Consider the following 22,275-nt stretch of genomic DNA (forward strand, 5'->3'; position numbering starts at 1 on the left):
TGTACAGAGATTTTGTAAATAGCCCAGCATATGCTATGGTGTTTACTGAGTTTGGGGGTGCATGGAATTTTGCCAAGGTGTTGCTTATTAGAGAGAGAGGTTAGCCTTGGAATGTTTTCTAAAGGTTTTTGTTTTTTCTGGATCCCCAGATTTAATTTTTGTTTCAAGTAATACTGCCTTATGGTTAGATCTGATGTATGAGGACATTACATTGGGTGAGGAACATCACCCCCCCCCCCATGTTTGTGAGTGCAAGGTCAAGGATGTTTGTACCCCTGGTAGGCGAATGGACCAACTGTTCCAGGATGTTGGTATTAACGAAGTTTAGGAATCATTGGGCTTGTGCATTAGAAGTGGTATAGCACTTCCAATCTATAGAGAGGTAACTAAGATCCCCCATGAATATCGTATTGGGATGAATTGTGAGGGACTCTAATACACTGAGATAGGTAATATGGGTTTTCTGGAACATGGAGGGGGACCTGTATGTTGCAAGAATATGGTACAAGACCCTGTTTATGTTGAGCTCCACATGTATGAGTTCCAGTGGGTCATACACTTTAACTAGTCTGGATGTGAGGGTGATTTTAATACAGACTGAGAATTCTCCACCTTTAGTTCCCTCCTGTGCAGGAGCTGGTCTAAAGGTGTGAAAGGCATTATAACCTTGCATTGCTGGGGTACGTTCCACGACTTTAAAACACGTCTCCATCACTACACAGATGTCCGCACTCTGCAGGGAGATGAAGGCTTATATATGCATACTTGACATATTTTAACAACTTCTTGTAAAATTCCACACACCCATTTGTGGTTGATACTGTTAGTCTACATTCTTCATTTTAGTTGACTGGTTGATTCCATGGAAGGTGAGATAAATATGTTTTATAAGTCTAGCCCCAAGAGAGCCTAGGAAATTGACTTCTAAGTTATAAGTGGCTTGGTCACTAGACATAATTACAGTTTGGCTAGCTAAAATAGTCATTTATTTTGTCAATAAATGCAGATTATTTATGTACTACAAAAGACAATAAACACCTGTCTGAAAGTGGGTTAATTTCAACCAAAGGTTCATATATCGAGCATTTTTAATGGGTTTATCTATATTCCTCAATTATTGCATTAAATGCATGAGAAAGTATGTGACAGAAAGGCTACTGGGTAAAATACAGTAAAATAATTTTTTTATTGTTTTAACCATTCTAAAAAGAAGGCCGAAGTACCAAAACTATGTTTAAACTATTTGTTCTACTTACCTTAGATTTAGATTATGACTATTTTTGACTTGTAATATTTTACTAATAAATAAATGTACTGGTCTTGCACATATGTCATCATTTATATATTGAGTTTATTCATTTAGTTTTACTTTGATGACCTGGTTGTCCAACTGGATTGTAACTCGTTTTCAGTGGAGCCGATCGAAAAACGTTCCATAGTACAAGCAATTGTATCAACAAACAGGAATATGTATCCCTGAAAGTGTCAGACCAATAAAGATAAAACATTTATGTAGCCATGTAGTTGTATGACAGAACTACATACAATTAGATATGCTCTAGTTTTTATACAAATGCTAATAGGCCTGATATTACTAATACTGACACACGTGCATGACGTTTTAAATGAGTAACACCAGTTATAAATGCTTTGAGAAATGACTTGATAGTAGCAGTTTTTATTTTCTAGAGTTAAAAGAGTTACATTATAAGTATTTTTGATTGTGCAATAGCATTTTGATAATAAATTATTTTCCCTTCCATCCTGTTTTTGTCATTTTATATATGTTTTAAATAATGTAAACTATGTTATAAATGTATGGGATATGACTTGATTTTGGTTGTTGTTGTCTTTCGGCTTTTCTCAGTTAGGGGTCGCCACAGCGGAACTCCGGTCCGCTAATGATTGTCAGTAGATTTTCATGAACACCGAGGTGCCAGCTCGACTTTCAACCTTCAACGAAGGCACGCCCATGACTTGAGTTTGGTAGTGCTGACAAAACCACACGTGTGCAGGGGTTCAACGTGACTTGGCATGTAGCTTTATCCCTATACAGCCTCTTTTGTATACAGTTAACATATTACTACTTCCAGCAATCTATGCTTTCATATTAGTGTATTTTTATTTATTTATTTATTTTTATCTGTTCACTAGGTTAGAATACTGATCCTAGTGGACATTTTTCATGTTCAACTTACAGTAAAAAATATCACAATGAGAAGTATCATAATTCTTCATTTACTTTACAGCTAGGGAGCCATTACATGTTAATTTGTGTTACTAAATAATATTGTAAGAATTGCCATGATTTCAGAATGTGATATACGTAAAATGGATGGACAGTAAAAGCAGATTTATGAAGGAATTTAAATCACCTGAGTTAATACAGTTGTCAGTTGGTTCAAGCTCTAAAATAGTTACTCTTCTAAAGGTGGTCTGAAGTCCTCAAGAAGTTAAGACTCATGGCTTGAAATTTTAATAAAACATGATTGCATTAGCACTGGTAACATCAGTTATTTTTTTGTAAATCTGTTTTTGCAAAATTATTGGATGCTAGCATCATTTCAGTTTGTTTGATATTCTTCTTTATCTCCAGGATATGTGAAGTGATTTTTTATCTGCAATGTAATTTGAGATTACCCACAGTGCAGTTCAGCTTGGGCATTTTCAAGGCTGCATATATAGATTCAGGCTGACCACATGTTCCAGGAAGATTGGCTGTATTTTTGTTGAAGCATATACTTAGCCCATTGAGTACAGATGTCAAACACTACTTCTCACTGAGTTTGAACCAGTTTAAACTTCATCCTGATGAACTACACCAGACAAAAAATAAATAATATATATATATATATATATATATATATATATATATATATATATATATATAATCATCATCATCTTTCGGCTGTTCCCGTTAGGGGTCACCACAGCAGATCACCATTTCTTCCTGTCCTCTGCATCTTGCTCTGTCACACCAACCACCTGCATGTCCTCTCTCACCACATCCATCAACCTTATCTTAGGCCTTCCTCATTTCCTGTTACCTGGTAGCTTCATCCTTAGCATCTTTTTCCCAATATACTCAGCGTCCCTCCTCAGCACATGTCCTAACCAACGTAATCGTGCCACTCTGGCTTTGTCTCCAAACCTTCCAACCTGGGCTGACCCTCTAATATACTTGTTCCTAATCCTGTCCACCCTCTTCACACCCAGTGTAAATCTTAACATCTTTAATTCTGCCACATCCAGCTCAAACTCCTGCCTTTTTGTCAATGCCACTGTCTCCAACCCATATAACATAGCTGGTCTCATTACCCTCTTGTAGACCTTCCCTTTCACTCTTACAGGTACTCGTCTGTCACAAATCACTCCTGACACTCTTTTCCACCCACTCCATCCTGCCTGTACTCTCTTCTTCACCTCTCTTCCACACTCACTGTTACTCTGAACTATTGACCCCAAGTATTTAAACTCATCCACCATCGCCACATCTACTCCTTGCATCCTCACCATTCCTCTATCCTCCCTCTCATTCACACACATATATTCTGTCTTAGTCCTGCTGACCTTTATTCCTCTTCTCTCAAGAGCATATGTCCATCTCTCCAGGGTCTCCTCCACCTGTTCCCTACTCTCACTACAGATCACAATGTCATCTGTAAACATCATAGTCCACGGGGACTCCTGTCTGATCTTGTCTGTCAACCTGTCCATCACCATTGCAAATAAGAAAGGGCTCAGAGCTGATCCTTGATGTAACCCCACCTCCACCTTAAATGCATCCGTCACTCCCACCGCAGACCTCAACACTGTCACACTACCCTCGTACATATCCTGTACCACTCTTACATACTTTTCTGACACTCCTGACTTCCTCATACAATACCACAACTCCTCTCTAGGCACCCTGTCATATGCTTTCTCTAAGTCTGCAAAAACACAATGCAACTCCTTCCGACATTCTCTGTACTTCTCCATCAACACTCTCAGAGCAAAGATCGCATCTGTAGTGCTCTTTCCTGGCATGAAACCATACTGCTGATCACTAACCATCACGTCCCTTCTTAACCTTGCTTCCACTACTCTTTCCCATAACTTCATGCTGTGACTTATCAATTTTATCCCTCTGTAGTTACTACAGCTCTGCACATCACCCTTATTCTTAAAAATCGGTACCAAAACACTTTTTCTCCATTCCTCAGGCATCCTCTCACTTTCCAAGATTTCATTAAACAATCTGGTTAAAAACTCCACTGCCATTTCACCTAAACACCTCCATGCTTCCACAGATATGTCATCTGGGGCAACAGCCTTTCCATTCTTCATTCTCTTCATAGCTATACTTACTTCCTCCTTGCTAATCCATTGTACTTCATGATTTACTATCCTCACATCATCCAACCTTCTCTCCCTCTCATTCTCTTCATTCATCAACCCCTCAAAGTACTCTTTCCATCTCCTCAACACACTCTCCTCGCTTGTGAGTATGTTTCCCTCATTATCCTTTATCACCTTTACCTGCTGCACATCTTTCCTAGCTCAGTCCCTCTGTCTAGCCAATCGGTACAGGTCCTTTTCTCCCTCCTTAGTGTCCAACCTTTCATACAACTCTTCATATGCCTTATCCTTAGCCTTCGCCACCTCTCTCTCTTTGCCATGCACCTCATCTCCTTATACTCCTGTCTACTTTCTTCATCTCTCTGACAATCCCACTTCTCCTTTCCCAACCTCTTTCTCTGTATACTCTCCTGTACTTCCTCATTCCACCACCATGTCTCCTTGTCGTCCTTCCTCTGTCCAGATGTGATACCAAGCACCTTTCTAGCCGTCTCCCTTACTAGCTCTGCTGTAGTTACCCAGCTATTTGGTAACTCTTCACTGCCACCCAGTGCCTGCCTTAACTCATCCCTGAACTCCACCTCACAATTACCCTTTTTCAATTTCCACCACTTGATCCTTGGTGCTGCCCTCACACTCCTCCTCCTCTTCTTGATAACCAACGTCATCCTACAAACCACTATCCTATGCTGCCTAACGACACTTTCTCCGGTCACCGCTTTACAGTCTCCAATCTCCTTACTCACACACACACACACACACACACACACACACACACACACACACACACACACACACACACACACACACACACACACACACACACACACACACACACACGCACACACATTTTCCATTTTTTTTCTTTGTTTTTGGGGGACAAGCCGCATCTGTGCCCAATGTGAGGATTTGCCCTTACATATCCCCAGGGTCACATAATCACAGATAGACAGAACTGAAAAGCAAGAATCACTTTCAATGCATACATATAAACTACACCAGCAAAACAAGAAGGCGTATTCGATGATCTGCAATATTGTCCAGTTAACAATTAACTGAGGATAGAGAACCCATGCTTCATTCTACTGTTACTGTGTTCATTTTAAGTTTTAGTGCCTTGTAAGTGATCTAGATCTCTGTTTAGGTAGTACTGTTGTTTTCACATTTGTAATTCATTCTTCCAAGGTGTACATTTACCCCGCATGTGCATATGAAATATAGATCTTATCAGATTAAACCAAAGTTAACTATAGGTATAAACACTGTATTTAAACATCATTTGCTACGTTTAGTTTATTATAACCAACATTGTTAACCATTGGCTTATCAGCAGTCAGCGTTCCCGAATGGCTGGACAGCATTTATTTAAACTATGGCTACAATAAACTACATGCAGCACTAGTAAATGCTGTTTATATTATCACTTCAAATCTGGTATATGTTATATAAGGTGAATGGCACAGGTAGGAGCTGAGGGGACTAGGACAATAAAAATGGATACTTTAGCAGAATATATGTAAAATATGAGAAAAACAGGCCACAGATATTCATTCATTCATTCTTTCTCCACATCATTCCAGAGTCACAGGGGAGACTAAGCCTGTCCTGGTATGCTAGCCATGCTTTTCTCACCTCTAAGGAAATGCAACCATTATTCTAATGTACACAGTGTGTATGGAACAGCAGTGCCACAAGAGTGGCATACAAAGATTTGGTAGGACCTCATTGTAGCATGGTATTCTTTGTCACATAAAGCAGAGTAGAGATCATGACATCCTCATTATCTGTTATGTACATGGGTTTTGAATGGTGTGGAGGGAGAACACAATATGCTTGTTCTTTTCTGAGCACCTATTGGAGTGGTGTGTTCAGCCCTTGTGCAATGTGAATGCCTGGCATAAGCTTTGTGAGACTGTGAGTGATACTACTGACATCACCTTTTCTCATGAATAGTGCCAACATCACTACTCTGACCTATGGTGACAATACCCTGACCTGCTTCAACAATGGGAGGCAGAGTTTAGAGAGAGAGAGAGATGGACATGTATTTACAAAGCTTTGTTTCCCTCCTCTTATTATCTGGTATACCAGTGTCCTAAGATATGCATATTTTCTTTCTTTTACAGCAACTGAGGCATAAGAGATTAACATGGCAGGATGTGGCAGGAGGTGGGAGTAACTCTCCTGATCTGTGTGGCTGAGTATGCCATCTGTGGCACACTGCTGTTTAACTGCCATTGTATTGTAACATATGCGTGCACTGGTGTGCTCTCTTTCTCATGTTGTTCTGCTGGTCCACTTGTGGTATTGATCATGGAGCAGAATGTGGTCACTTTGATAGGAGAAGGATGATGCTACTGTTGGTAGGTCACCAATGGTCTCCAAGTCTGCCTTTAAGCAGAGGGCAGATATCACCCTGCTGAAGGTGTACTGGAGGGATCACTGGTAGCCTGCGGGGCCACTTCTTGGTGGTAATCTCTTCTTTTACTGGTGGCCTGAATGGATATTGAAGAATCAGTTGCAGAGGATAGTGTTGTCCAAGGTGCTGCAGCAGCCAGATGCCACTTTAGCACTATGGAGTGCCTACCAACCCACAACCACTGAGCCGGCAGAGGAGCAGCCTACCCATGGCATCAGTCACAGAGGTGGCTGATGGATGGATTTTGACATCTAGGCCAGCCTGTCATCCATTCATGACCCCTGCTCTATTCCCATCCAGGTGTTCCCCTCCTTTTTGTGTCATTCCCCATGCTTTGTTTGTACTCCAACACTCCCCATAAACAGCTGTCCACACCCTGTCAGTCTGTGTTCACCAATTATCTATTGTCCCTACCTTTTCTGTGGATACTATCCCTTTCTGTGTCTGTGTTTTATGTTTGTTTGTCTGGCCCTGCTACACCCCCCTCTCCTTTTATTCCTTCCCCAACTATTTGCCTCTATGTACCACACTAAGTCATCTTCTTTATATACTGAAAATGGATCTGTCTCACCTCACTTATCATATGCTAAGTGTTAACATTGTGTGCTGTCTCCTGTACGATATATTCACTTTTCATTTTCCCCTTTCCTCCCAATGTTATGACACACTGGGTTGACACTTTGCTGTGCTTTGTAAGCAGTCTGAAGTACGTGTGAACTGTACCACTCTGGCCTGCCTGTTGGTGGCATCCTCTGTGTGTGACATGCACGTCTGTATAATGCTACTTGTGTACTGTGCCCACTTAGCACTTCTAGTCCTCGTAATGTGGCAGCTCTGTTTTAGTATGCATCCCTTTCCTTGTTATGGCAGTGCTGTGCTCACCCCAAAACATATCTGATTAACTTGGGGTTGCATTGCTCTCTCTGCTTTATGCCATTTAGAATTGTGCAGGAGTGCGCCACTTGTCTAAGAATCCCAGCCACTATTTAATTTGCTGTTATGAAAACAAATGGCAATAGTTTCTTAAAAGACTTGAAGTTAATAACAGAAAGGTGTCAGGAACTGGTAAACTGATCTATGAGTTTTACTAATTGGCTAAAATCTTTTAAGAAACTATTGTCATTTGTTTTCATAACAGCAAATACAATGATGGCTGGGATTCCTAGACAAGTTGCACACTCCTGCACAATTCTAAATGGCATGAAGCAGAGAGCGCAATGCATGCTTTTCTAATGCCATTCTCTGTAATAAAACCATTAAGCTTAATTTATTTCATTATTTAACACTAGTAACTACAATTGCCATATTTTAATTACTCTCCCCATAGCAGGATTCATGACCTTTCTCATTCCAGTCTCTGTTCTTGGACATTATAATCTACACTGTAGAAAGAATTATTGCACGACCATATTGTCAGTCTGTTATATATTTCATTTCTGTTGTCTGCTCTTTGATCTTGCAACAAACAAATACCAAGAATCACTAATTTAGCAATATTCAAGTATAATTTAGTCCCTTCAACTCTAGGTAGTAACCTAGCACTGTGGTGTAAAAAAGGAAAGTCATGACTACAGCCCAGATGACTCAAATTCAGTTAGTAATACATCTGCTTGAAAAGCTATGTGAAAAAGGGGTAAGAATGACTGCCTGAAGCTGGCTTCACTACCCTGGGAGGGAGGGAGAGTCAGTGGACCATCTGGCTGTTTTGCCCAGTGTAAGTGGAGGCATATAGGCAACAAAGTTGCAACTGGTAACCTGCATAAAGCCTGATAAAGTAATAAAGTATTTTCATTAGCCTGTGGGTGATAGCAATCACACAAATACGGAAGGAGAGTAGGTACTCAAAGAAGAATAGGCAGCTTTATTAGCTAACATGTTGTTCATGCTTGCAGTCCTTGACTATATTGTGTAGCAGTTCTTTTTAGGTATACTGATTTGCAAGACTTACCTCAAGAAATTTTAAGAATATTTTTTGCCGAAAGTCTACTGTACCACTTAATTTAGCTGTATGTTTTCTTGTCAGAGATGAAGTAATGAAACTCTAACATAATGCTGAATTATTTTTGATTTATATTGCTCAGGGGATCACTGTGTTCCAAATGTAAGTAACAGAGCTAATCAGATTTGGTGACTGCTGTAGCAAAGTTCTTGGTGTTTGAGTGGGTTTTTCCACTGATAGAATTATGATTTCAAGACAAAGCAGGGATAGATGTACTAATCTAATATGATGATGCACAGGAAAAATGCTGTGGAGATCTATGCAATTGCTGACTACTATTTTATGTGCTTTTCTCTGATCACTGGCATCAGTCTGTGCTTTGCGGCGGCCATCTCTTGCTTTGATGCATGTTTTACAGCCTGAGAAGCATGAACTTGTGGGACCCACTGCTTGCTGTTTGTGGCTGGTGCTTGCATCCTGCCTCAGCTTAGCTTGTAAATTTATTTAATTGGGTATCTCTAGGCTTGAGCCATTTCTTGTGTCTCTGCAGGTAGCAATTCCGAAGGAACAAAGAGTCCCAGTGACTCAGTTTTTCTACGAATGGATGACATCCCTTACATCAAGGAAGATCTGGCAGATGTCAGTGAGAAAGAAAATCGTGAAAATGAATTTTTTTCTTCTACATGCTGGAAGCGAAGTAAGTTAAAAAATGAAAAAAAGGCTCACAGTGTTCCTAATGACAAAATACTTAGGTTTAAATCAAGATTTAATGTCATGTCATTACAGCCGTATTACCATTTACCCAGTGATGCTGAATAGAATGATCGTGATAATGACAGATTCTCTATGTTTTCAGATAAAGCATACCGCGTGTGCATATAATCATGTTTGAAGGCAATTAGTGTTTCGCTTCTCATTAATCCAGCAAAGCTTTTCAACTTCAAAAGCATCACTTATAAACCTACACATTTCACAGACTAAGTTGTAGAGCACACAGTAATCTGTGTCCTTGTAAATGAACTGGCTTAGCAGCACTGAAAGGCTTGACTCCGACCATCTTTCTTGAGATTACTGGTGCTCATCTCTACAGCTTGTCATAGAACAGTTTCAGGAAAACATTCACAAGGCAGCAGCTGTGATCAGAATCAGGCACAAATTCCTGCTGTCCTTGTACTTCTAGATAAAACTGCACCTTAAATCTCTGTAGTTACAGTGTGCTGATCAATCCGCCGATGCACCCCACTACGCAAAGATATGGCAGTGTGGAAGACGACTTACATGGGATTAGGCTATACTGAATTCAGTGGGAATAAACAAAGCATGATGTTTCACTTATTGTAATGGCCACATTCGGGTAAACCATGGTAACAGCTTCACTGATAAGCTTTTTTATCAAACACTTACATTTTTTCAGCTCTTTGTAGCCATTACAAAAAATATAAAGCATAATTTCTTGTTACATTCTTCTGTATCAGTGGATGGGGTTTGTGTCAGCAAGTGAACAGCCTGGTGCAAAACTTAAAGATTAAAACCTGCAGGGAATACAGTAAAAAACAATTGTTTCCTGTTCTGAAACATACATCATTTTTTGTCTCATGAGGGCAGTTACCACCTCATGTGAGTGGTAGCTGCCTTCCATATGTACCTGGCACCTACTTTAATTTAAGAAAATGCTGATACTGTCACATATTGGTGATGTTGGGAGGATCTCTGAGAGACAACTTTACCAGTACGATCTTGGATCTTGGATTTTCTGTTGCTATAGATATGAGTCTTGGATGTTATGCTCTGTCACCATTGGATGGTTGTACAAAATATGTAGCATACAGTTTCCACCCCGAGAGGCATTTTGTATTCTAGATGGGATAGTGAGGTATGACATTTGGAACCATTGGGAGGGACACATCATAGACATCACAGTGCATATTATTTACATTTCATTAGCTTTTCCAAATCCTCTTATCCTGCCCACATGTGCACTAGCTTAGTCTGTCAATTGTAACATGGCAGCATCCAGTCTGAATTGTTGACACCTACTGCCTGGCAGTCCCAGTATTCTGCAAGTTTCCCCTGGAGCAGAATTCCTGTTGTACTGAGAAATAAGGTCCCACATATATATTCTCAATTGTTTTTTTGGTCTGGCAGAATGAGCGTCTTTCTTTTCTCCAAGGCTGTGCAGCAGGTAGATCTGTGGTCTTTATAGCAGACATTCACAAAAGAGTGGGTTTATTTCTTTGTTTCTGTCTTCAAAAATATGGCAGATACTGTGATGCAATGCCTTTTCTCATCTCTGTCATAGTGGACATACTTGTTGACTTCCGGCTTCACCTTCAGACTCACAGACCGACAAAGGTCTGTGCTATCCTTTGATAGATTTTTTTTTTTTTTTTTTTTGCTGTCTTTTCTCCTCAGTGGTTGTGGATTATCATTCCAGTTCATTTTGTTCCCCATTACTAGGGCAAGGGTTCACCAGGAGGGGCCATCCTTCATAGACTATTGGGGTGGTTCAAGATTTTCATTGTTTTTGTAGCCCTAAACTCTGCATACACTCAGCAAAGCACTATGGGGGATGTGCAATAGACTGACCTCTCTAGCAGATCCCAATCAGTTAAGTGGCATAAAAACATCTTCTTCTTTCTCTCTGTAGCACTACAGGTACATCAGGTTTCCATTCTAAGTCCCCTACTATTCACCATATTCATTAAAGACCTATATACAGAACACAAATATTCCACTATCGTAATAACATATAGGTGATTCAACACTCATTTGATCTGCCAAAAACTGACATTTCAACAAGCCATACAGGATTGCCTTACCTCAACTGAAACTTAGCTTTTCATATTATTAAACTCCCTTAAAATCGAAATTCATTCTATTTACCCCCAAACAGCTTCATGAACAGAAAACAGCACTTTCACTTAACCTTCACACAGAAAAAAAAACTTGAACTAGGTATCCATAAAAAGCTTCTGGGAGTTTCCAGTGATGAACACCTCAAATCTAACTGTCATATCAAAGAAGCTATTAAACTATCAAAAACTTGGGGCTCTATACAATTTAACTATACTTGAGCAATTTAGCTAAAAAAACTTTGCCTCAGCCTTCTTACTACCATCTCTTTGTTGCCCCTCATATTTCCCAACTTGCAGGCCTCCCAACCCAATCTTCTTTATCAATTCTACAATAAAATCACTAAATTTGCTACCAGTACACACCACAAAACCCATTGCTGTCTGGCTCTTTGGCATATTTACTGGCCAGAATTATCCCACTGCCTAGCTATCTCACAATTAGTCACTAACCACAAGTTTCTCTATAAATTTGAACAATGCGCTCTTCAAAGAAACATACTACAATTGTATTGTCTTAGCAGACCACTTTGCTCTACAGATCAACTATTAATCCACATAACCAAATCAAATAAGTACTGGAGATTTCTTTCAATCTTCATTTGTTTCCAGAAAATGGAAATTCATCCCTCATGCCATAAAACAAATGTCTCAATTTAAATTCTTTAAGAAACAACCTACATAATATTTTGTGGAATCTAGGCTTACCTCATGCTAATCTCCAGGTTAAAATTCCCTACCTCTCTTGCACTGACTCTGCTCCATTCCACCACCACTTTTCCCTTACTCTTAGAAGTTATTCACACTGAGATCTCCTATTTCTGACCAACTTTAAATGCCCTTTCTAATCTCTGTTGCACATTTTTCTTTCTCTCGAACCTCTGAATATCGATTATTCCTATTTCCTTGTATTTCCTCCTTCTAGTAACCCCCTCAATTTTCTTCTTAAATGCATTCTTCCTCTCTGCCGTACACCTCACCCTTTTAAATGGTATACCCTGTCTACTTTGTCCTTCTTTTCACTATGTTCAGTGCTGGGTCCTCTTCTTCTTCCCTTCCCACAGGATCTTACGCTTCTGCAGTCAGGAATGTCATAGATGCACCAGTGTAATTGGTCTTCCACTTCCTGCATCTTCTAATAATATATTCAGGCCAACCTACTGCACCTTGTTGCTTATTACATCCTCATTTAAGCTGGTCTACACTCGCAGCTGTTTTGTCTTTCCTTTGCTTTGAATACTGTGAGTAAGCAGAAAATACTGACTGTAATTATATCTTCTGTGTTCCACACCCTCCATTTTTAACCTTTGCCTCCACTTACTATTGTACAGTTTTATTCCCTTGCTGTACTGCTGTGCACTTTACTTCCCATTGCCTTCTGCTTGGTATATTCTTAATTCTTTGTAAATACTCATGATGCGTATTCTCAGTGTTTTGTAATTAATGTATTTTCATTAACATTTTTGTTTTGTGATGTCCTTTAAATAATGTTTCTGTACTTTCATCTCTGTACTATATGAAACTTTTCTCCCTGGTTCTCCACTAAAAAGGGACCTGTTTTGGTGCAAACAGATTAACCAGGTAAACAAATGCAAAGAAAAGAAAAGATAAAAAAAGAAATATACTGTTTTGCAGGATAACAATAACATGTGCCCCCTACAAACACACACCTGCATCTCCAAATCTACTAATGCTGAAAATGAGCAATGGACTCCTGCCTTGACTGCAGTTTCCTTTTCTTTAACCCATTTCTATACTTCCCACATGTCTTCCTTTATTTTATTTTTTTTTACTATAGCTGTGTCACCCAGGTGCTCTCTGTTCCTTTATACTGTTCCTTAGTATATTCCCTAAGTTCTCACAGTATACAGTCCTGTATTCACGTAAATCTGGTCCCACGTTTCTTCCCTAACTAAAGTACATTATACTGAGGCAAAGCCACTGGTTGTCAGTGGTTCTGTGACCACCACATCCTTGAGTCACTCCACTGTGGCCAACACTACATGCAGCAGTATACCTTCCCAGGTTAATACCTTGAAATGCTGCTTGAATCTTGCTTCATCCAAGTCTTCTATAGCCTCAGTTTCCCTAGCAGTACTTAATGCTGGAATGTTTCATTTCATTCCTTACAGGTCTGACTCTCCCACAATCACCTCTCTTTTTCTGTCTTTGAGCCTGTGATCATCTCTGTATTCAGTTTGTGTTGACCTTTGAGCACTGTCACTCCACCACTCTTCCTGCCCCACATGTCCATACTGGCAGCATGCTTATTTTATCTAGTCCTTCTCCCTTTCCTTTTTCTGTTCTCATATACTTGACATTGTACACCTACAGATAACTACCGGCCCCAGTTCTTTTCCATTGTGTCATTCTGTAAATCTGTTATGCTTGTAACTGCATATGCCATTCCCTGTGTGATGTGCAGGTGGTACCTGCATGTACCATTCCCTGTCTGACATTCAGGTGGTACCTGCATGTACCATTCCCTGCCTGATGTTCAGGTGGTAACTGCATGTACCATTCCCTGTCTGACATTCAGGTGGCACCTGCATGTACCATTCCCTGTCTGATGTTCAAGTGGTAACTGCAAGTACCATTCCCTGTGTGATGTGCAGGTAGTACCTGCATGTAGCATTCCCTGTCTGACATTCAGGTGGCACCTGCATGTATCATTCCCTGTCTGACATTTAGGTGGTACCTGCATGTACCATTCCCTGTCTGATGCTCAGGTGTTAATTGCATGTACCATTCCCTGTGTGATGTGCAGGTGGTACTGCATGTACCATTCCCTGTCTGACATTCAGGTGGCACCTGCATGTACCATTCCCTGTCTGACATTCAGGTGATACCTGCATGTACCATTCCCTGTCTGATGTTCAGGTGGCACCTGCATGTACCATTCCCTGTCTGACATTCAGGTGGCACCTGCATGTACCATTCCCTGTCTGATGCTCAGGTGGTAACTGCATGTACTATTCCCTGTGTGATGTGCAGGTGGTACCTGCATGTATTATTGCCTGTCTGATGTTCAGGTGGTACCTGCATGTACCATTCCCTGTGTGATGTGCAGGTGGTACCTGCATGTACCATTCCCTGTCTGATGTTCAGGTGGCACCTGCATGTACCATTCCTTGTCTGACGTTCAGGTGATACCTGCACATACCATTCCCTGTCTGAAGTTCAGGTGGGACCTGCATGTACCATTCCCTGTCTGATGTTCAGATGGTACCTGCATGTACAATTTCCTGTGTGAAGTGCATGTGGCATCTGCATGAACCATTCCCTGTGTGATGTGCAGGTGGTACCTGCATGTACCATTCCCTATATAATGTGCAGGAGATACCTGCATGTACCATTCCCTGTCTGATGTGCAGGTGGCACCTGGATGTACAATTCCCTGTGTGAGTGTAATGTGCAGGTGGTACCTGCATGTACCATTCCCTATGTGGTGTGCAGATGGTACCTGCGTGTACCATTCCTTATGTGATGTGCAGTTGGTATTTGCATGTACCATTCCATTTGTGATGTGCAGACGGTACCTGCATGTACCATTCCCTGTGTGATGTGCATTTGGTACCTGCATGTACCATTCCTTGTGTGATGTGCAGGTGGTACCTGTGTGTACCATTCCGTATGTGATGTGTAGGTTTCTGTCGCACTGACTATGGCAATGCCAGCCCTTCCACTCATTGTTGAAAGCTCTCCCACTTTACTACTCAACCTCTATGTATTGTAGAATATTACTTTCCCGACTCTCTCTTCTTTTCTCTGTTGTAGCAGCTTTCCTCCTCATCTTCTCTTAATTTTTCCACCCTCATATCCAGTACATCCATTCTCTTTTATATTTAGATTGGAAATGTCTAGAGATAGGAGGTGATCTAATCCCATGAGACATGATAACATCAACAGGCCTGTCCTACAGCTGTTGTGTGCACCAGGTGAGCAATCTATTTCTCAGGAACCAGTTATTTATAAATTTCCAAGGGCACTCCATTTGCATTGCAATATACTTAGTAAATAAAGTAGTGTTGTGAATCCACCTGGTATCTGCTAGCCTTTTAATGTCTATATTTGTCCAGTATCATTCCACTAACTTAATTCACCAGTTTGCCCTTTATTTTGATTCAGTTGCTTAGTGAAATTCCGATAAAGAAACTGAACTGAGTAACATGCAACCACCACTTTACCAGTCAATACAGAATGGGAAGGTAGACAGTCTTCATCCCTGATCTGTTTTACCCTCACAAAAAAAAAAAAAAAAAAAGAAAATAGAACGCCTCTCATACTTGAGGAGCAAAAATAACACTAGGCTACCAGGGTGGCTGTCCACTTTGCCCCACCCTGGGAAGGAATATGCCACATTATTGGTCTGTGGACATGAATCTCTGCTAAGTTGCTCCAGCTGGAACCTTGCCTTAGAGGTGCAACAATTATTCTCCTCCCCTGCCTTTTCAGCCTGGCCTATGTTGACATCATGTCTTATAGAACAAAGCTAAATCTAATAAGATAAATAGCTTGTTTTCACCAGGGCTATCCACTGCTGTCTGTTGCAGTCTACTAATAAATGAAACCAATTAGGACTTCAAGACAGAGCTGCTGCTGCTCTGGATTGTGTTTGAAATTAAGGTGATTATTTTTTAAGGAAACCAAATTAACTTTTTTTTTTTTACAATTTTTCATGTTAACTATCTGTAAACATTGTACTGGGTTACCACCAAGGAACACGCTAGTACTAAAATTAAAAGCTTTGAACAGTGACACTAAAAAAGAAGTTATGTACTCACCATAATGTTCCATGTGAGCTGTCCATCTCGCCTTCATTCTGTACTTGTGGGTTCGGAACCGATCCTCGGTTCCAACTCGGATGATTACAAAAGCTCGAGGTCTCCAACTAACATGTGGCTTACTCCCTATCCCATGATCCTCTAGAACATTCTCCAGATCTTGTTTGCTGGTATACTAATATGCATATGTAAAAATTCTTTATTATTTTATAAGCCAAGAAGAGTGTCAGAGAATATCAGATGTTAAATAGTAACCTCTCGATCTTCCAGAAGCTAAAAGGCTGGGGGTAGGAGGGTGGGACGTAAGAATGAAGGTGAGATGGACAACTCACATGGAGCATTATGATGAGTGCATAACGTCTTTATGTGAAGTCGTCCTATCTCGCCTGCATTCTGTACTTGTGGGACAGCGTCCCTAGCACCATCTTTACTGGATGGCTCACGGGAGAACATTCTTCAGAATAATGGACCCAAAAGAGGCCCTGTCCCTGGAGGCCAAATCCACTTTGTAATGAGTGATAAAGGTATCAGGCCTTGCCCATGTTGCTGTCATGCAAATGGTATCAATTGGCAATTTTACACAAAAGGCAGAAGAGGTCGAAATAGCCCTGGTAGAATGAGCTCTTATTTTGTCTGGAAGTTGTTTGTTTGCTGACTGATAGGTGAATGAGATGCAATCTGACAACCATCTGGACAGAGTGGTTTTTGCTACTGAAGCACCTTTCTTGTAGTCTGAAAAGGATAGAAACAACTGGAAAGTCTTTCTAAAGTCCTTTGTTCTGTGTAAACAGAAATGAAATTGTCTATGTACATCAAGTTGGTGTGACATGTATTCTGCTTTATTGCCATACTTGGGGAAAAAACTAGTAAGTCTGTGGACTGATTTAAGTTTGATTCTGAGCATACTTTTGGTAGAAATGATGCGTTTGTGTGAAGTGAGACTTTGTCATTGTGAAACAGCATATACGGAGGTTTGAGAGATAATGCTTGTAACTACGAAACCCTCCTAGCTGAAGTGATAGCCACTAAGAAAATCATCTTCCAGGTTAAGAACTTCAAGTCACAGGATGATGCAGGTTCAAAGGGGGGAAGAATTATACAGGATAATACAAAATTTAGGTTCCATGGAGGTAGAGGTGGTTTAATGGGTGGTCTTAACAGGTTAGTACCTCTCAAGAAAGCTTTACAAAATCTGTAGGACTAATGTTCGGTCCTCCTCCACTAAAATGAAAATTAGATATTGCTGCTAATTGCACTCGAATAGTAGCTGCAGCTACTCCGTCATTAAAAAGCTTTGCTAAGAATTCCAGTATGGAAGATATAGGTGCAGAGAAAGGGTCAATATGATTTTTTAAGGCCTAGGAGGAGAATCTTTTCCATTTGCTGAGATCTTCTCGTAGAAGCTTTGTGAGAAGAAATAAGGATATACTGCACTGAAGGTGAAAGGTTAGGTAGCCTAGCTATGTTTGGAATTGGAGCAGCCAAACTGTCAACTTGAGGGTTTGAAGAGATGGATGTAGCATTCCCGTTGGATGGGTCAGAAGATCTGGTACTGGGTCCAGAATACAAGGCTTTTCCTGAAGATGAGGCCACAAGAAGGAGAACCAAATTTGCCAAGGCCAGTAAGGGGCTACAAGTATTAAGGTCCTTCACAATGCACTGGCTTTCTGAGTATCAATGGAAATGGACAGGCATAGAGGAGACCCGAGGGCCAATCACGTACAAGTGCATCCCTTGGGGATTCCCCCAGAGGGGGGATTAGGGCAAGTTAGCTGCTGCATTTGGCGTTCATGGATGTAGCAAAAAGATTGCAGCAAGGCTGGCCCCATTTTTGGAAAATGATTTCCACTATGTCTTGTTTCAGTGACCACTCATGAGGCATCAGTATTGCTCTTCTAAGTTTGTCTGCTATCACGTTGGATTTTTCTGGGATATGTGTTGCTACCAGAAAGTGTTGGGAGGAGTTTGCCCACTGCCATACTCTCATGGCCTCTCGACAAAGGGGTTAAGATCTGGTTCCTCCTTGTTTGTTTATATACCGTACCACTGGCATATTGTCCGCTTGGATCGTAGTCGTTCCTAGTGGAAGAGAGGCTTGGAATGCCTGCAATGCAAGAAGCACTGCTCTCATCTCTAGGACATTGATGTGCAAGTGGACCTCGTGATCCTGTCAAGTGCCTTGGACTGTTCTTCCCTGATAATGCCCCCCCTATCTGGGAAGCATCCGTGGTCACTGTGAAAAGTGGTTGTGAAAGAAAAAAAGGTTGACCTAAAGTCACTTGATCAGAGTGAAGCCACTAGCAAAGTTCTCTCCTGCAAGATTCTGTTAACATAATCTGTTGCGACTTTGGAAATTCCTGCATGGACCACTGAGTGAACAGCAGCCACTGTAGAATTCTCATGTGCAGCCGCACTAAGGAAATTACGTTTATAGCTGCTGCCATGGTGCCTAGTACTTTTAGAACTGTCCTTGTTTGAGTCTTCCTTTTGAAAAGAATGTCTAGAACCTGTACCTCAAGGGCTTTTACTCTATCTGTTGAAAGTTTTACCATCATTTTTGTAGTGTCTAAATCTGCGTCTATAAAAATGATATGTTGAGATGGCAATATGTAAGATTTTTTGTAGTTTATTGTGATCCCTAGATGAGAAAAAAGTTTTAGAATGGTGTCTTTTGCTTCTGTTAGTAAATGCTTGGTGGTGGCTGTTAGGAGCCAGTCGTGTAGATATAGAAACACTCGAAATCCTAAATGTCTCAGGTGAGCAGTAACTACTGCCATATATTTGAACAGTGTGGGGGCTGTAGTGAGACCAAGGGGCAGAGCTTAAAACTGGTAGTGACTGGTTCCCAGCAGAAAGCCCAGATGACTCCTGGATGACCTGTCCATTTTTATGTGGTAGTACACATCCTGGAAGTCTATAGAGCAAATCCAATTGTCTTTTCCCAGAAAAGGAAGTATCGACTGCAGTGCTATCATCCAGAACTTTGTCTTTTTTACAGATTTGTTCAGTCTGCTGAGATCCAGTATGGGTTTCTAGTCCCCTGTTTTCTTCCGAACTAAAAGGAACTATGAGTGATTCCAGGATCCTATCTCGTCTGCAAGGACCGGTTGGATGCCTCTTTTCTAGCAACTTCTGTATTTTTAGGATTGCTTGTTTCCTGTGACTGGGTGAAACATCCGGAATGTTTTTTATGCGTGTGGTGGGAATTGAAAAGGGTATGGAGTAACCCCTGGACATGATGCTTTGTACCCACTTCTCTTTTGTTATTTTTAGCCAAGTGTCTGGGTACAAGGATAAACGACCCCCAAATGGCTCCAGAGAGGGACAGATGGCCTCCTTTCAGGAGCACTGAATGGGCTTACCAAAGAAGGATTCTCTGTCACCCTTGGTTCTGTGGACCCCCTCTGCCACGTCACCGGCGTCTTCCATTATTGCTTCCCCCTCTGTCCCTGGGAGAAGGCTCACCATGTGTGTCTTGAAAAACTCTTTTTTCCTCCCTTTTGACCTTTAAGAATGAGTAAAAAGGTCACACATGAAAACCAATTGGTTAAAAAACACAAAAAGAAAAATTTGGCAAAGCTAGACTTTCCACTGTGTGATACCTTAAACCTCTTGTATCAGAGGCAACATGGGATATATGCAAATTACCCTTTAAGGATATCAGGTGTTTCAGCTAAATGGCAATTCTGAATGTCCATGACTTTTTCTTTTATTTTTACTTTTAAGTCTATTATATAGCCTGCGCCCCGATATATGCGAATTTAGTGCTCCTTGACTGGGAAAATGAATATGTATTGGAGAAAGTGTATTTCAGTCAAATCAAATGTTATACAAGATTTTTGGATGACATTTTTATACTATGGGATGGTACATCAGATGAGGTGGACTTTTTTGTGAAATATCTTAACGAGTCTAGTACTTATCTAAAGTTCACCTACAGTTGTAGTAGTGAAGGAACACCATATTTAGATACTTATATATCCCATGGTACAACATGATTTAAGTCCAGGATCTATAGGAAAGACACATTCAGTAATTCATATTTGGAGTACACCAGTTGTCATCTAGCCAATCAAAAGAGAAGCATTTTAAAGGGGCAATGCATCAGGGCAGCCAGAATTACTTCAGACTACAAAGAGATGTTAGGTGAGATTGACTATATCGGCACCTTAATTAGTGAAAGTGGCTACCCCAAGTTCCTTACAAGGGATGTCATAAGTTATGTTAAGAATGAATGGGGTAAGAAATACAAACCTCTATTAGGTGTAGGTTTAGACAAGAATAAGTGTGTGATGCACAATGAATGTGACATGCAATACAAGAGAGCATGTACATTAGAATATAACCCCTATGTGAAGGAAGTTAAAAATATTATTGGAAAAAACTGGAACCTTCTTAGATGTGATGACAAAGTGTATCCTAAGTTAGGGGATCATCCAGTATATGTGTTTAAGACTAGATATAATTTGAAAAATAGATTTGAAAATGGTAAAATACATATGGGGCATGAATTGAGTGAGGGATTTACTAAGAAATGTGGGCATTGCAACTAATGCCAACCCATTTTAGAAGAGAAAACAATTATTTTGGGCAATGTTAATCATATAAAAATATGGTTTAAGAAAGGAAATTGTTATACTCAGCATGTCATATATTTGGCGAAGTGTACCAACTGTCCAAGCTTTTATGTGGGAAAAATGGATAGACATCTTAGAAGCAGGATTTACGACCATAATTATTGTATTAAAAGAAAGGCTAGGAATAACACATTATATAGACACTTAGAAGAAAGTAGTGAGTGTCACTCTTTTAAGTTTGGGATTTTGGAACAAGTAAAACCTAACCCAAGGGGTGGCAATATTAAGGCAATTCAAGGGGAAAAGGAAGTCAAATGGCAACTGTTACTAAATGCTGCAAAACCCCCAGGGTTGAACAACCATATCCTAACAAAACCTATATTAGAAGCAAGAACATAAGATAGTACAAAGTATTGACATATACTGTTTGTTACCAAGATTTGGACAGTTATTATTGCATTATTCTTCACTGTTTTTAGTATTCACAGTCATAAATAACAGTTAAGATATCCATGTGTTAATGACATATGATGTACATGTGTGCACAGTACATGGTTATACAAGTTTGTTCTAGTAATAGGAAGTATGTATTTTTAAAAAAAAAAAATTTAAAAACTTATTACATATTTTGTTTATGAAATTGTTTAAACATGGGTTTTATAAGTATATTTGTGATGTATTTAAGGTCTTTAGACTTTATGTTTTTAAGTATGACATACTTTTGATTGTAGGTTTAAGAGGATACATGAATATTTAGTAATTCATTAATATATAATGTAGATTAATTGAAGATCCATTCCCATTGGTGTATGATAGGTATTTAAACCTGGTTTAATTACATCAACTATGTTCTGATGAAGTATACGTTTAGTAGATGAAAGTGCTTAACCAGTGTGGTTCGTTTTATTGTGTTTTTTTTACAATAAAGTGTTACTATATCAGTCCGTGCATGTTGGATCCTTGAGCCGTGGTACATTACACAGCGATATGTCGTATTGGTTTTGTAATTCTTTGTTGGGTTTCACTGTATTTTTGCCTTTGCAAACTCCTAGAGGATTGAGAAGAGGGGGCAGGAGATATCAATCTTTGTAATATAGTTGACTTTAAAGTCAGAGAAACCGGCTCCGAGACTGCAGTACCATCGGTTCAGAAACAGGAGGAGCCGAGGCAGAAGGTTTTTTGGGCCTGACGGATTTCATTTCCAATGAAAACATTTTCAAGATTTTATTTTATTTGAAGGTCCAGATTGATCTGACGAGGATGAAGATCTCTTACTTGATTTCTCAGATCTAGAAGGAGGGGAAGAGGTTTTCTTTAATGCACTCTGACATTCTTCTAAGACTTCCGAAAAGGGAGCCTTTAA

At 40.1% G+C, this 22,275-nt stretch overlaps 1 protein-coding gene across 1 annotated transcript in view; it reads left to right on the forward strand.

Moving 5' to 3' along the window:
* The window catches only part of CNNM1 (cyclin and CBS domain divalent metal cation transport mediator 1), a 580,179-nt gene that overhangs the window by 487,047 nt on the left and 70,857 nt on the right, over window positions 1-22,275 (forward strand). Inside the window, exon 9 of the mRNA XM_044056831.1 lies at window positions 9,250-9,396. Coding sequence (XP_043912766.1) covers window positions 9,250-9,396 — 147 coding nt within the window. The remainder of the gene's footprint in view (window positions 1-9,249; window positions 9,397-22,275) is intronic.

This window comes from Protopterus annectens, chromosome 14.part0, assembly GCF_019279795.1.
Source record: "Protopterus annectens isolate FY-2018-M chromosome 14.part0, PAN1.0, whole genome shotgun sequence".
In the NCBI taxonomy this organism is placed as follows: domain Eukaryota; kingdom Metazoa; phylum Chordata; order Ceratodontiformes; family Protopteridae; genus Protopterus; species Protopterus annectens.